The sequence below is a fragment of the Conger conger genome, chromosome 7 (assembly GCF_963514075.1).
Source record: "Conger conger chromosome 7, fConCon1.1, whole genome shotgun sequence".
Taxonomy (NCBI): domain Eukaryota; kingdom Metazoa; phylum Chordata; class Actinopteri; order Anguilliformes; family Congridae; genus Conger; species Conger conger.
The window spans coordinates 34506717-34519051 of record NC_083766.1 but is presented as its reverse complement, the minus strand read 5'-3'; the positions used below and the strand labels follow the sequence as shown (position 1 = coordinate 34519051).

At 41.8% G+C, this 12335-nt stretch overlaps 1 protein-coding gene and 3 non-coding genes across 4 annotated transcripts; all 4 read left to right on the top strand.

The window, feature by feature from the left end:
- The first annotated feature begins 5612 nt into the window (after positions 1-5612).
- On the top strand, positions 5613-10729 carry LOC133133711 (heat shock cognate 71 kDa protein-like). Its single transcript, XM_061249870.1, has 9 exons — positions 5613-5770; positions 6847-7056; positions 7335-7540; positions 7657-7809; positions 8183-8738; positions 8949-9151; positions 9391-9589; positions 9693-9925; positions 10151-10729. The coding sequence occupies exons 2-9, from the start codon at positions 6852-6854 to the stop codon at positions 10370-10372; spliced, it is 1977 nt and encodes a 658-aa protein (XP_061105854.1). The 5' UTR covers positions 5613-5770; positions 6847-6851; the 3' UTR covers positions 10373-10729.
- Positions 7160-7256, top strand: LOC133134172 (small nucleolar RNA SNORD14). The gene has a single exon (XR_009709283.1). It is a non-coding gene; the product is annotated as a small nucleolar RNA SNORD14 (small nucleolar RNA).
- LOC133134174 (small nucleolar RNA SNORD14) lies at positions 8780-8876 on the top strand. Its single transcript, XR_009709285.1, has one exon. It is a non-coding gene; the product is annotated as a small nucleolar RNA SNORD14 (small nucleolar RNA).
- LOC133134171 (small nucleolar RNA SNORD14) lies at positions 9191-9287 on the top strand. Its single transcript, XR_009709282.1, has one exon. It is a non-coding gene; the product is annotated as a small nucleolar RNA SNORD14 (small nucleolar RNA).
- Positions 10730-12335: the final 1606 nt, after the last annotated feature.

Below are 12335 nucleotides of genomic sequence, written 5' to 3'. Positions count from 1 at the left end.
TCACACACAGTCTATGGGTTTTCCAGTTGCAAAAGTTCACATTCAAGTTCATTCCTGTTTGTTATAAATATACTGGAATATATTTACATAAAACATTTGATCCCTTTTTAGCTGTTAGTATCCATTAGTTTATTGATTTTACAGATTAATAAATAAAAGATTTTAGTGGTGGTTATTTTTATTATTGTCAAATAAAATTAATAAATTTTCTAGATCAATTATTTCACTTCACTTGACCTAAGATTCATAAAACTGATTTTAAATGCCATGTATAGGTACCTTGAGTCAAAGCAGCTTTCCTTTTTTCATCCCATCATCCCTGTTCAAGCTTTTACCAAAACTTGTATGGGAGTATTTGACAGGCCACCTTGTTAATCAAGGCAACAGGCTAATTTTATACAATTATTATCAATAAGTGACAATTAGGAAGCAATCCAAGGTGTGGTGTCTCCAGTAACCCCCACTTGTATAACTTTGATAAAATGTACAGTGCTCATAATGTTTGGGACAAAAACCCATTATGTCTTCATTTGCCATTGATTTGCCACAATTTCACATTTGAGATCATATAATTATCATGTGGTTAAAGTGCACACTCAGATTTTATTAAAGGGTATTTTTATACATTTTGGTTTCACCATGTAAAAATGTGTAGTGTTTATACATACACTCAGTGACCACAGTTTTTTACTTTTCACTGTATTTCCCCAGTGAGGTTTGATGTGTTGTGTTTTCAAAGATGCTCTTCTGCATACCACTATTGTAATGTGTGGTTATTTGCGTTACTGTCACCTTACTGTCAGCTTTGACCAGTCTGGCCCTTCTCCACTGACCTCTCTCGTTAACAAGGTGTTTTTCCCCACAGAAATGTTGCTCACTGGATGTTTTTTGTCTTTCGCACCATTCCCAGCAAACTCTACAGACTGTTATGCATGAAAATCTCAGGAGAACAGCAGCCTCTGAGCTATCCAAACCTTTTTCTTTCTGCCACCTGGTCTGGCACCAACAAGCATTCCAGTCATTGATCAAATTTTTTGCCCATTCCGACATCAACGTCTGCATACTTTTATGTATTTAGTTGCTGCCACATGATTGGCTGATTAAATATTTGTTGGTATGCAGGTCTACACCAGTCTATACCCCCCCCCCCCACCACACACACACACACACACACACACATGTAAGGGCACCATAATGTTTGGGACAGATGGCTTCACAGGTGTCTGCTCAGGTGTGTTTAATTGCTTCCTTAATGCAGGTATAAGAAAGCTCTTAGCACCTCGTCTTTTGATCAGCTTGGAAACTATTATTGCTGTTTATCAATATGAGGACCAAAGTTGTGCCAGTGAAAGTCAAAGAAGCCATTATGAGACTGAGAAACAAGAATAAAACAGTTAGAGACATCAGCCAAACTGTAGGCTGTCTGAAACAGAATTAAAAAATAAAGAGAGCACTGGTGAGCTTACTAATCACAAAGGGACTGGCAGGCCAAGGAAGGCCTCCACAGCTGATGACAGAAGAATGCTCACCATAATAAAAAAAAATCCCCAAACACCTGTTCTATGGATCAGAAACACTCTTCAGGAGTCAGGGGTGGATTTAGCTATTGTCTGCAGAAGATTTCATGAACAGAAGCTACACTGCTCGATGCAAACCACTGGTTCACCGCAACAACAGGATGGCGAGGTTGCAGTTTGCCAAGAAGTATTTAAAAGAGCAACCACAGTTCTGGGAAAACGTATTGTGGACAGATGAGATGAAGATTAACTTATATCAGAGTGATGGGGTGGCCTGTAGCATAGTGGTTAAGGTACATGACTGGGACCCGCAAGGTCAGTGGTTTGATCCCCAGTGTAGCCAGAATAAGATCCACACAGCCGTTGGGCCCTTGTCACGGCAGGGAGGACAGAGAAACCAGAAGCAGACAAAGGTGTGTGGAAAATGACAGGTTTATTGGCAGGTGGAGGGGCAGACAGAGCGTAGTATAAAACAGGCAAAAGATCAAAAAAACCAGGGGGTCAGTCCACAGGCAAAAGTACATAGGTTGATCCAACAGAATAGTCCAAAAAGCAGGCAGGGGTCAAACATAGGAAATCCAAACAGAAACACGGCAAGGGCAAACAAACAAGGCACAGGAAAACAAACAAGGCACAGGAAAACAAACAAGGCTCGGGAACAAGGCGAACTAGCAGGGTGCAACTGAAAAGGACAGGTATAAATACACAGGGGAATGAGACAAACTAGGCAGGGCATGGGAGTGAGGGTGGTCTAACAAATAACCATCAGGTGAGACACATGAAAGGGTAATAGCACAATAACAAGGGGGAAATGAAAATGCAGACTGGATTCACAAAGACACACATGTAATACAAAAGGCTCCGGACTAGGGAGTAGACAATTGCAGAGAATCAGGAGATGCAGAGATACGGAGAGACAGGCGCGAATACTTCGCTGAAACTAAGCAAGTAATCAGTGATAGAATAGGGAGGCGGAGTTACAGAACAGAATTGAAACTGGAGATGCGTTAGTAAGTTAGTTAAGTGATTGAAATTACAAACACCCAAAACTAGTGAATGTTAGTTTGTTAGTTTGACAAACATATTAGTGTGTTAGTGTAATTAGTACTGTACAACTTCTATGTTAGTTGGGATTAGTATATTAGTGCTATGTACAAACATGAAATAGAGAGAAAGCAGGAAGTAAGGAATGCAAGATTGGAAGGAAGGTTGAACCCTGGAACTACCGTAAACACCCGAATAGTGGGGCACGCAGACAGGGGAGTGACTGGGCTAGTAAACATTCAGACTCAGACATCACAGGGGAAGACAAGTGCAAAGACTAATGAATATAAACAGAACACCAGACATGAATATGAAAAATAATAAATTACAAGAATAACAATAATAAACAATGATAAACTAACAGACAGAACACAGGAACATAACAGCCCTTGAGCAAGGCCCTTAACCCTGCATTGCTCCAGGGAAGGATTGTCTCCTGCTTAGTCTAATCAACTGTATGTCGCCATGAATGTAATGTAATGATGGCAAGAGGAAAGTATGGAGGAGAGAAGAAAATGACCGAGATCCAAAGCATACCACCTCATCTGTAAAACACGGTGGTGGGGATGTTATGACTTTGGCATGTATGGCTGCTGAAGGTACTGGCTCACTTATCTTCATTGATGATATAACTGCTGATGGTTGTAGCCAAATTAATTCCAAAGTGTATAGACACATCCTATCCTATGTGCTCATGTTCAAGCGATTGCCTCCAAACTCATTGGCCGGAAGTTCATTCTACAGCAAGACAATGATCTCAAACATACTGCACTGCATTTTTCAAGCAATGATCCTGTCCCACCTGGACATTCTCATGTCAGTCCCTCACCAACCACTGGCTGCCTGTTATGGCTCGCATCAAATTAAAAACCTTGGTGCTCGCATACCAGGCAGTTAAGGGATCAGCCCCTGCATACATTGAAACACTAATCAGACCCTATACACCAGCCAGACTTCTCTGTTCTGCTGCTTCGGGACGCCAGGCACCTCCCCCTCTTCACACCTGCACTTCTCAGGCACCCTGTTCTGGCCCCACGGTGGTGGAATGACCTTCCTGTGGATGTCAGAACAGCAGAGACTTTGACCACTTGACTGAAAACCCACCTCTTTAGGCTGCACCTTTCCCTCCCTACCTCACCACTATGATTAGCCATGTGTATGCCGTAGCTTATAATAGCACTTTAGTATTTGGGGTATTCTAGCTTCCCATTGTGGTATGCTAGTTGGTAAGTTGATGTACTCTTCAAGGGCTCAAGTTGTATATATGTGATCACGCTAGGACTCAGAACTGTACTTTCTTCTAGGGCCCTCAATGCACTTGTTCCTGGGTTTGATTTGCACTTTATTGTACCTTGCTCTGGATAAGAGCGACTGCTAAATGACTGTAATGTAATGTAAAGCAACAAAGAGGTTTTCCAAAGCTAAAAAATAGTCAATTGTTGAGTGACCAAGTCAATCACCTGACCTGAACCCAATTGAGCATCCCTTTCATATGCTCAAGAGAAAACTAAAGGGGACTAGCCCCCAAAACAAGCACAGGCTAAAGATGGCTGCAATACAGGCCTGGCAGAGCATCACCAGAGAAGACACCCAGCAACTGGTGATGTCCATGAATCCAGACTTCAAACAGTCATTGCATGCAAAGGATATGCAACAAAATACTAAACATGACTACTTTCATTTACATAACATTGTATGTCTCAAACATTATGGCGCCCTGAAATGGGGAGACTATGAATAAACACTGCTGTAATTTCTACATGGTGAAACCAAAATGTATAAAAATGCCCTTTATTAAAATCTGACAATGTGCAATGTAACCACGTTTTTTTATTACAAATCTTAAATTGTTGAGTATAGAGGCAAATAAAAGGACACTATGGAGGGCACAATAGCTTTCAGAAGCATTTCATATTATGCCCTGTACAGTAGGTCATCATTTACTGTTACAAATAAATCTCTCTTTCGTATTCTACAAATGTCAGCCAGCAAAATCTGTAATTTAATAATTTGCCAAAAGCACCCTTTATGATATTCAGGTACGCAGGCTATGTGCAGGGTGTCAAATTGTATACGCTTAAATGTTATTAAAGATGTCCCTTAAAATAAAGACATCTTGTAATTTTGTTTAACATTATACGCATAACCACGTCAACTAAAAACACATCGACAAGCTTAAAGGATGCATCTTCACGTAAAAGCACTGGAACTGAGCAAATTATTCTAGTTCGTGTTTCCCATAGCAACGGTAACCTATTGCGATATTCATGTCGTGTGATCCGCCGGGAAAACGTATGTCTACGTTGTATCTGTTTGGAATGGAATTACTAATATAATGGGATAGATTTTCAGTTATTAATGTGCTATTTCTGTCCTGCTGAAATTGAAACATAAACATCATTGAAATTAATAGGACAAGTCATTATCACTACACGAAATAGATTTTAAAATATAACTTCTGGTACTCATCGCCATCTAGTGGGGTTATCTAGTAGTGTTTCTGTAACAAATCCAAATTCGCCAGATGTCACTGGATAGGAGGGTGGCATTTAAATTGGTATCACGAATGTATCAATAGTGCTCAAGGACAGCCTATAGATGAATACACATGTAGGCTAATCGACTAGAGTGAAATCTTTAGATTAAAATCTTGATGACCGAATTTTCAATAATAGCCTAGCTCTCAACTCCAGATAACAGGGCAACAAATAAATGAAGGCAAAACAAAATGGTGGATTTTGACATTACACCGGCATCAAATATGCTGCCTTATAGTAGCACACGGATTTGTTCATACATTCCAATTAACTCTTTGAGGTGAAGTAGTAGGCTGTGTGAATAGAATATACCAAGATGATACAGAAAGCCCTCGAACAGTGTCGTGTTATTTTAGTCACTAATCTTCTCGGCACGGTGTTCTTTCCGATGATTTAATGTAGAACTGCGTCCGTGTGACTGTTTGAACCAATCAGTCTCTGAATGTTGTTAAGTGATACAAATAAATTAATGACGCTCCAATCGGACGTGTAACTGTGCGGCGAAAGGCGTTCCTCTTGACTGGGAGAAAGCCGATTGGGTCTTGAGATCGTACCAGGATACGGAAAGAGCGTCTGGAATCCTATCTCACGCAGTTCTCACTCAGTGCGCGATTGGGCTAGGCGGAGACTGCGGGCAGCTCTTTTTAACAAGACTCAATCCATCACAAATAGGTAACGTTCATTAGATTTTTTTTTTTTAATGTGCGTTTGCATTGAATACAAGTGCATATGATAAGGTCTTATAGAAACAACCATCAATTTATTTGCAGCATTTACATGTAGCCTGCATTAAAATTGTCATTTTATTCTGTCAACTAGCTGTGTTCCTTGTTGGTTTAGTGTCATCCAGCCACTGTAATTTACGTGAACTGACGTGATCTAGCTATGCATAGTCGCTTGATTACTCCTCGTTACCGGCGAATGGTTGCAGATGCCGGTCTCCCACTGCAGTAGAATTCAAGCTTTGTCCTTCAGAGATATGTGTGGGGGAGGGTTGTAACACGTGCTTGGTAACAGATGGCAAGGGATGATCATATTTAATCGCGTTTGGTACGTCGCCATGTTCTGCTAAGGTGCGTGGGAACCATATTAACACGACCGAAATCTTAAAATAAATAAAAAGTCAATTATTTTGTAGGAATGTCCGCTTTTTGTTAGTCTACACTGGCCTATGTCGCCTATTTTTATTGAAAAGCTATTAACATTAAGTATTAACCAATCGTTTGAATGTAGACGTGGCAAGTCTTTACACCAACGTCGTTTAAAAACCGTTTTATTTAATACGAGCTGAGGACGCATTGCACTGTCTTATAGAAGGAAATGTCCTTGGAAGCGCAGTGGATGTGTTAATCACGTGTTGGCCTGACGATGAGCAAGGCGAACATCCTTCAAGGGACTGCAGTGCCAGTTTTCAATCCGTCAGCATTTCCCCACGGCTTTTAAAATGGAAGCTGGAATTACGACCATAGCGAGATGCGATTGAATGTGCTATAATATGTGTTTTATACACATACGATTCGTGTCATTTAAATGTTAAGGAGCTTTAGCCTACCTTAATCATTCGTTTTAAATTAAATACTCACTTTATCGTGTAATTTAATGTATCGGTCAATTACAACGCATGTTTAAAAAAAAAACTAAAAAACTATTGCAGCTCACGGTGAGTTGCACAGCGCGGTATCTGAATAATCGTTGCTGCCCCCTACAGGACTGTTTTGATGAATACATTTTTTACTCTCTTGGCGCAGAAACCATGTCGAAGGGAACAGCAGTTGGTATTGATCTGGGGACGACGTACTCCTGCGTAGGTGTTTTTCAGCATGGCAAAGTTGAGATCATTGCCAACGACCAGGGAAACCGGACCACACCCAGCTATGTTGCTTTCACTGATAGTGAGCGGCTGATCGGAGACGCTGCAAAGAATCAGGTTGCAATGAACCCCACCAACACAGTATTTGGTAAGTTTTAAGTGCAGGACCTATCCCTGTTTTTTGTAATTCATTCATATGATTTCCACCATGTAGCCTATTGAGTGGGTTGATTTAAAAAATGCATTGTGGCTCACTGTGATGAAGTTGATTCCTAAGTCATTCGTAGTTTCCACCTGAGGTTGAAAGACCAACGATGGCCCAAGTACCTTCCTTGGATGTCTGAGTGAGCAGTGTGTTAAACCAGATTGAAATCTAGTGCAGGATGTCATCTTTACAGATTTTATATATTGGACTGTTCTTCACAGATGCCAAGCGTCTAATTGGCCGACGGTTTGAAGATTCCGTTGTCCAGTCTGACATGAAGCACTGGCCATTCAATGTCGTCAATGACAACAGTCGTCCTAAAGTGGAAGTTGAATACAAAGGGGAGACCAAAACATTCTACCCTGAGGAGATTTCATCCATGGTGTTGGTCAAGATGAAAGAAATTGCTGAAGCCTATCTAGGAAAGGTATGTTTCATTCAGAGCCTGAAGTGAATTCAAATTCAGAGCGTTTGAATTGTGATGTTTTTGAAGGACCTAGATTTTGTAATTATGCACTATTATGTTAATTCTCCTTATTTCAGGCTGTTACAAACGCTGTTGTGACTGTACCAGCCTACTTCAATGATTCCCAGCGGCAAGCTACCAAGGATGCGGGTACAATTTCAGGTCTAAATGTTCTGCGAATCATCAATGAACCAACTGCTGCAGCTATTGCTTATGGATTGGACAAGAAGGTAAGACTTCCCTACAAAGGTACATATAAGCTTCTGAAACTTCAATCAGAAGGTTGCATTATCTTAGGTTAATACAATTGAGAAGTAGAACTGATTTTAAGATCGTGTGATGGAAACATAACCGATAATTGGGGTAGGATTGTCTGTTGAATTGGTTGTAGGTTATTTTGGCAGAACCTGAAATGTTAAATTTTTACATGCATACATAAATGTTCACTATGATGATGTTGATTTCCAAGTCTTGGTAGTTTTCACAAGAAGTCTAATGACCAGAGATAACCGAAGTGCATTTTCTTGGATGTCAGAGCAAATATTGCCTGAATTCCACTTTGCTTTTTTAATTGAAAAAAGCTAAATCCCCTTCATTTTCCAGGTTGGTTCAGAACGCAACGTCCTTATTTTTGATCTCGGTGGTGGCACATTTGACGTCTCCATCCTCACCATTGAGGATGGAATCTTTGAAGTGAAGTCGACAGCTGGAGACACTCATCTAGGTGGGGAAGACTTTGACAACCGCATGGTCAACCACTTTATTGCCGAGTTCAAGCGCAAGTACAAGAAGGACATCAGCGACAATAAGAGAGCTGTTCGCCGTCTCCGCACTGCCTGTGAAAGAGCCAAGCGCACCCTATCCTCTAGCACCCAGGCCAGTATCGAAATCGACTCCTTGTATGAGGGCATCGATTTCTACACCTCCATCACCAGGGCTCGTTTCGAGGAGCTGAACGCCGACCTGTTCCGTGGCACCTTGGATCCGGTTGAGAAGTCTCTCCGTGATGCAAAGATGGACAAGGCCCAGATCCATGACATTGTCCTGGTGGGTGGCTCTACACGTATTCCCAAGATCCAGAAACTGCTGCAAGATTTCTTCAATGGCAAGGAGCTCAACAAGAGCATCAACCCTGATGAAGCTGTTGCTTATGGTGCAGGTAATACTCATTCGTGTTGGTTTGCTCATTGTCATATACTCTTGCTGTGATGAAGTTGATTCCTAAGTCATTCGTAGTTTCCACCAGAGGTTGAAAGACCATTGATGGCCCAAGTACCTTCCTTGGATGTCTGAGCGAGACCATAGTAACATATGGAAGTGAACTGTTATTTTCAGTGTGAATGATGTCTTATTTCCCTTTTATTGACAGCGGTCCAGGCTGCTATTCTGTCTGGTGACAAGTCTGAGAATGTTCAGGATCTGCTGCTGCTTGATGTCACCCCTCTGTCTCTGGGTATTGAGACAGCTGGTGGCGTCATGACTGTTCTGATCAAACGAAACACAACCATTCCCACAAAGCAGACCCAAACCTTCACCACCTACTCTGACAACCAACCCGGTGTGCTCATCCAGGTGAGAGTTTGGATGGTATTTTGGGGTTCTCCTGGTTGTTCGCTGTGATGAAGTTGATTCCTATGTCATTCGTAGTTTCCACCAGAGGTTGAAAGACCAGAGATGGCCCAAGTACCTTCCTTGGATGTCTGAGCGAGCACAGAGCTGACCTACTGATTATGTCATGTTGTGTCAGTGAAAATGGTTGTCAAATAATAGGGGATTATGTCAAGTGTTTGTAACTTGTGATGTTTATACAGGTCTATGAAGGTGAAAGAGCCATGACCAAGGACAACAACTTACTGGGCAAGTTTGAGCTGACCGGCATTCCCCCAGCACCCCGTGGTGTTCCCCAGATCGAGGTGACCTTTGACATTGATGCCAACGGCATCATGAACGTCTCTGCAGTTGACAAGAGCACTGGCAAGGAGAACAAGATCACAATCACCAATGACAAAGGTACAAGGGGGAATTTTACTGGGGGTTCAAAAGTATAGTCGCCTTCTCTAGATGCCATGAGTATAGGAGTATCCTCCAAATCTGAAATGTTGAATGCAAACAGGTCGTCTCAGCAAGGAGGACATTGAGCGCATGGTCCAGGAGGCAGAGAAGTACAAGGCTGAGGATGATGTGCAGCGCGACAAGGTGTCCTCCAAAAATGCCCTGGAGTCCTACGCCTTCAACATGAAGTCCACTGTGGAGGATGAGAAGTTGCAGGGCAAGATCAGTGATGAGGACAAGCAGAAGATCCTGGACAAGTGCAATGAAATAATCAGCTGGCTGGACAAGAATCAGGTGAGCACATTTCCATTGCATAAACGGTCTTGAGCTTTGCTATTTCGTATTCCTTTTTGAAGTATTCATTGTAAATGGATAGAAATGTGTTGCCTAACTCAAATATTTTAGCAAATATCTGGTTTAGCAAAAAATGTAAACCATGCAAGGCACCTGAGAACATAATCAAATATATAATGTGATGTACCATAATTCTTTGATGTTGACTGCCATTTTGTATCTCAGACTGCAGAGAAGGAAGAGTTTGAGCATCAACAGCAAGAGCTGGAGAAGGTGTGCAACCCCATCATCACAAAGCTGTACCAGAGTGCTGGTGGTATGCCAGGGGGAATGCCAGGGGGAATGCCAGGGGGAATGCCAGGTGGAATGCCTGGAGGGTTCCCAGGGGCTGGTGGTGCACCCACTGGTGGTGGTTCCTCAGGGCCAACTATTGAGGAAGTTGATTAAAGATAATGTAACATTGAAACAAGAAATCTGCAACTCCAAGGGCACAAATTGTAAGCCGAAGCTGGACATTGGCTGATCATTATTTATTGAAACGGAAAAATAGCTGCTATGTTTGTTCTCAATACTTGAATATGCACACTGTTGACACTGTAGTGTAATGCAGTGGAAGTTATCCCAATCAGGAGTTCCAGTGAATAAAAAAAAAAAAGTATTAAATGCTGAACTTGTTTTAATTTGATAGTGTATGCATGTTCACTCTTTCATTTCCACTAGCATTGTAATCGTGGAAACACTATTGTCTTTCCATTCATTTCACTCATGGTGCATTAAGCAATAACACATTTGGTTACATATGAACATTTTTGATTGTTTATTGCTTCAAAGGTAAACGCTGACAAGTGAAATTACTGCAGTTTGTGTATGAAAGGATATTTGAGGCATTTAAAATCTATGAATACCTGCCAACTTCACTATGTCAGTATTTTGGTCTAAAGCTAGACCATATTCAAAACTCAATCCGCTTGTACAGCAAAAATTTTCCAGACACTATACACATTTTATTGCATTCATTAAATTATCTGTTTAAACCTCATACTGGTACAGCAGTGCAGTGGTCTTAGGTTGCATGGGCCAAAGAACAGGGTTACAACTAAAAAATAATTTCTTGAATTTGGTAACATGTCGAGGAACATAACTGTAAAAGCTATTTGGGGTGTATTTATCTTGCTCTAAACTCCAAATTGACCATCCTCTAAATATGGCATGGTCTGCATCTATTGCCACACTGGGTGGCTGAAAACCGTGTACTAGCACACATACTTCAATCCTATGTTAGTATGCACTAGGTCTTGCATACTAAGACGGTATGAATTGCTAGTGCATAATGTTTTGGTTACTTAACCGGGCCATAGAATTGCGGCCGTCAATTAACGCATAGCCTACAAACAACCTCATATTTACAAAACTCCCAATATTCATGAATGTGTTATCCATGGCCACAATAAATCAAAATATTGATATTGTAACGGAATGGTGGCTTTTGGGGTAACCTTGATATGTTTTTTTTCATTGCTTTCAGTTTCTGCCACTTAATGTCTTCATATATATTTTCTTAATCCACCAACAGTTCCACAAGCCCCATATAGTTTACCCGCTCTATGGCTCCCGTTTGAATGCAGCCTCCGGGGATCGCTACAATATAACAGGGTTATAAAATCTGTGATCCTCAGCTGAAAACGAACTGAAGAATGCGACCACAGACTATTAGAGCACAGCTCCAGCTTGGAGACTGGCTAGGAGGGAGTTGCTGTAATCCAGGCGGGAAATGACGAGCGCCTGGACTAGGAGCTGGGTGGCTTTCTCCGTCAGATGACGGATACGGCGTATACTGTAGAGGAAGAACCTGCAGGTTCTGGCAGTGGAGGACACGTGGAGCCAGGGTGAGGTGGTTATCAAGAGTCACTCCAAGATTCTTGGCCGTATGGGAGGAGGATACTACAAAATCCTCTACAATCAGTGAGAGGTCGATTGTCGGAGAGAACTTAGTAGGGACGTAGAGAAGCTCAGTCTTGGCCAGATTAAGCTTCAGGTGGTGGGAAGTCATCCACGCAGAGATATCAGCCAAGCAGGCAGAGATCTGTGTGGTGACCTGGGTATTGGTGGGGGAAGGAAAGAAAAGAGTTACATACACTCAGGGAGCTTTATTAGGTCATTATTAGGCTTATTTTTTAGACTTATTGGTCTCCTGCTGCTGTAGCCTATCCACTTAAGAGGTTTGATGCATTGTGTGTTCAGAGATGCTCTTCTGCATACTACTGTTGTAATGTGGTTATTTGCGTTACTTTTACCTTTGTCAGCTTTGATCAGTCTGGCACTTCTCCTCGGACCTCTCTCAACATGTGTTTTAGCCCGTAGAACTGCCGCTCACTTCGACAGTTCTCTGCAAACTCTAGAGACTGTTGTG

Excerpts from the sequence above, each read along its gene's own strand:
- LOC133133711 (XM_061249870.1), top strand. The coding sequence starts at position 6,852 with ATGTCGAAGGGAACAGCAGTTGGTATTGATCTGGGGACGACGTACTCC. Across the intron at positions 7,057-7,334 it reads CCCCACCAACACAGTATTTG|ATGCCAAGCGTCTAATTGGC; the intron begins GTAAGTTTTAAG and ends TGTTCTTCACAG. Across the intron at positions 9,152-9,390 it reads AACCCGGTGTGCTCATCCAG|GTCTATGAAGGTGAAAGAGC; the intron begins GTGAGAGTTTGG and ends ATGTTTATACAG.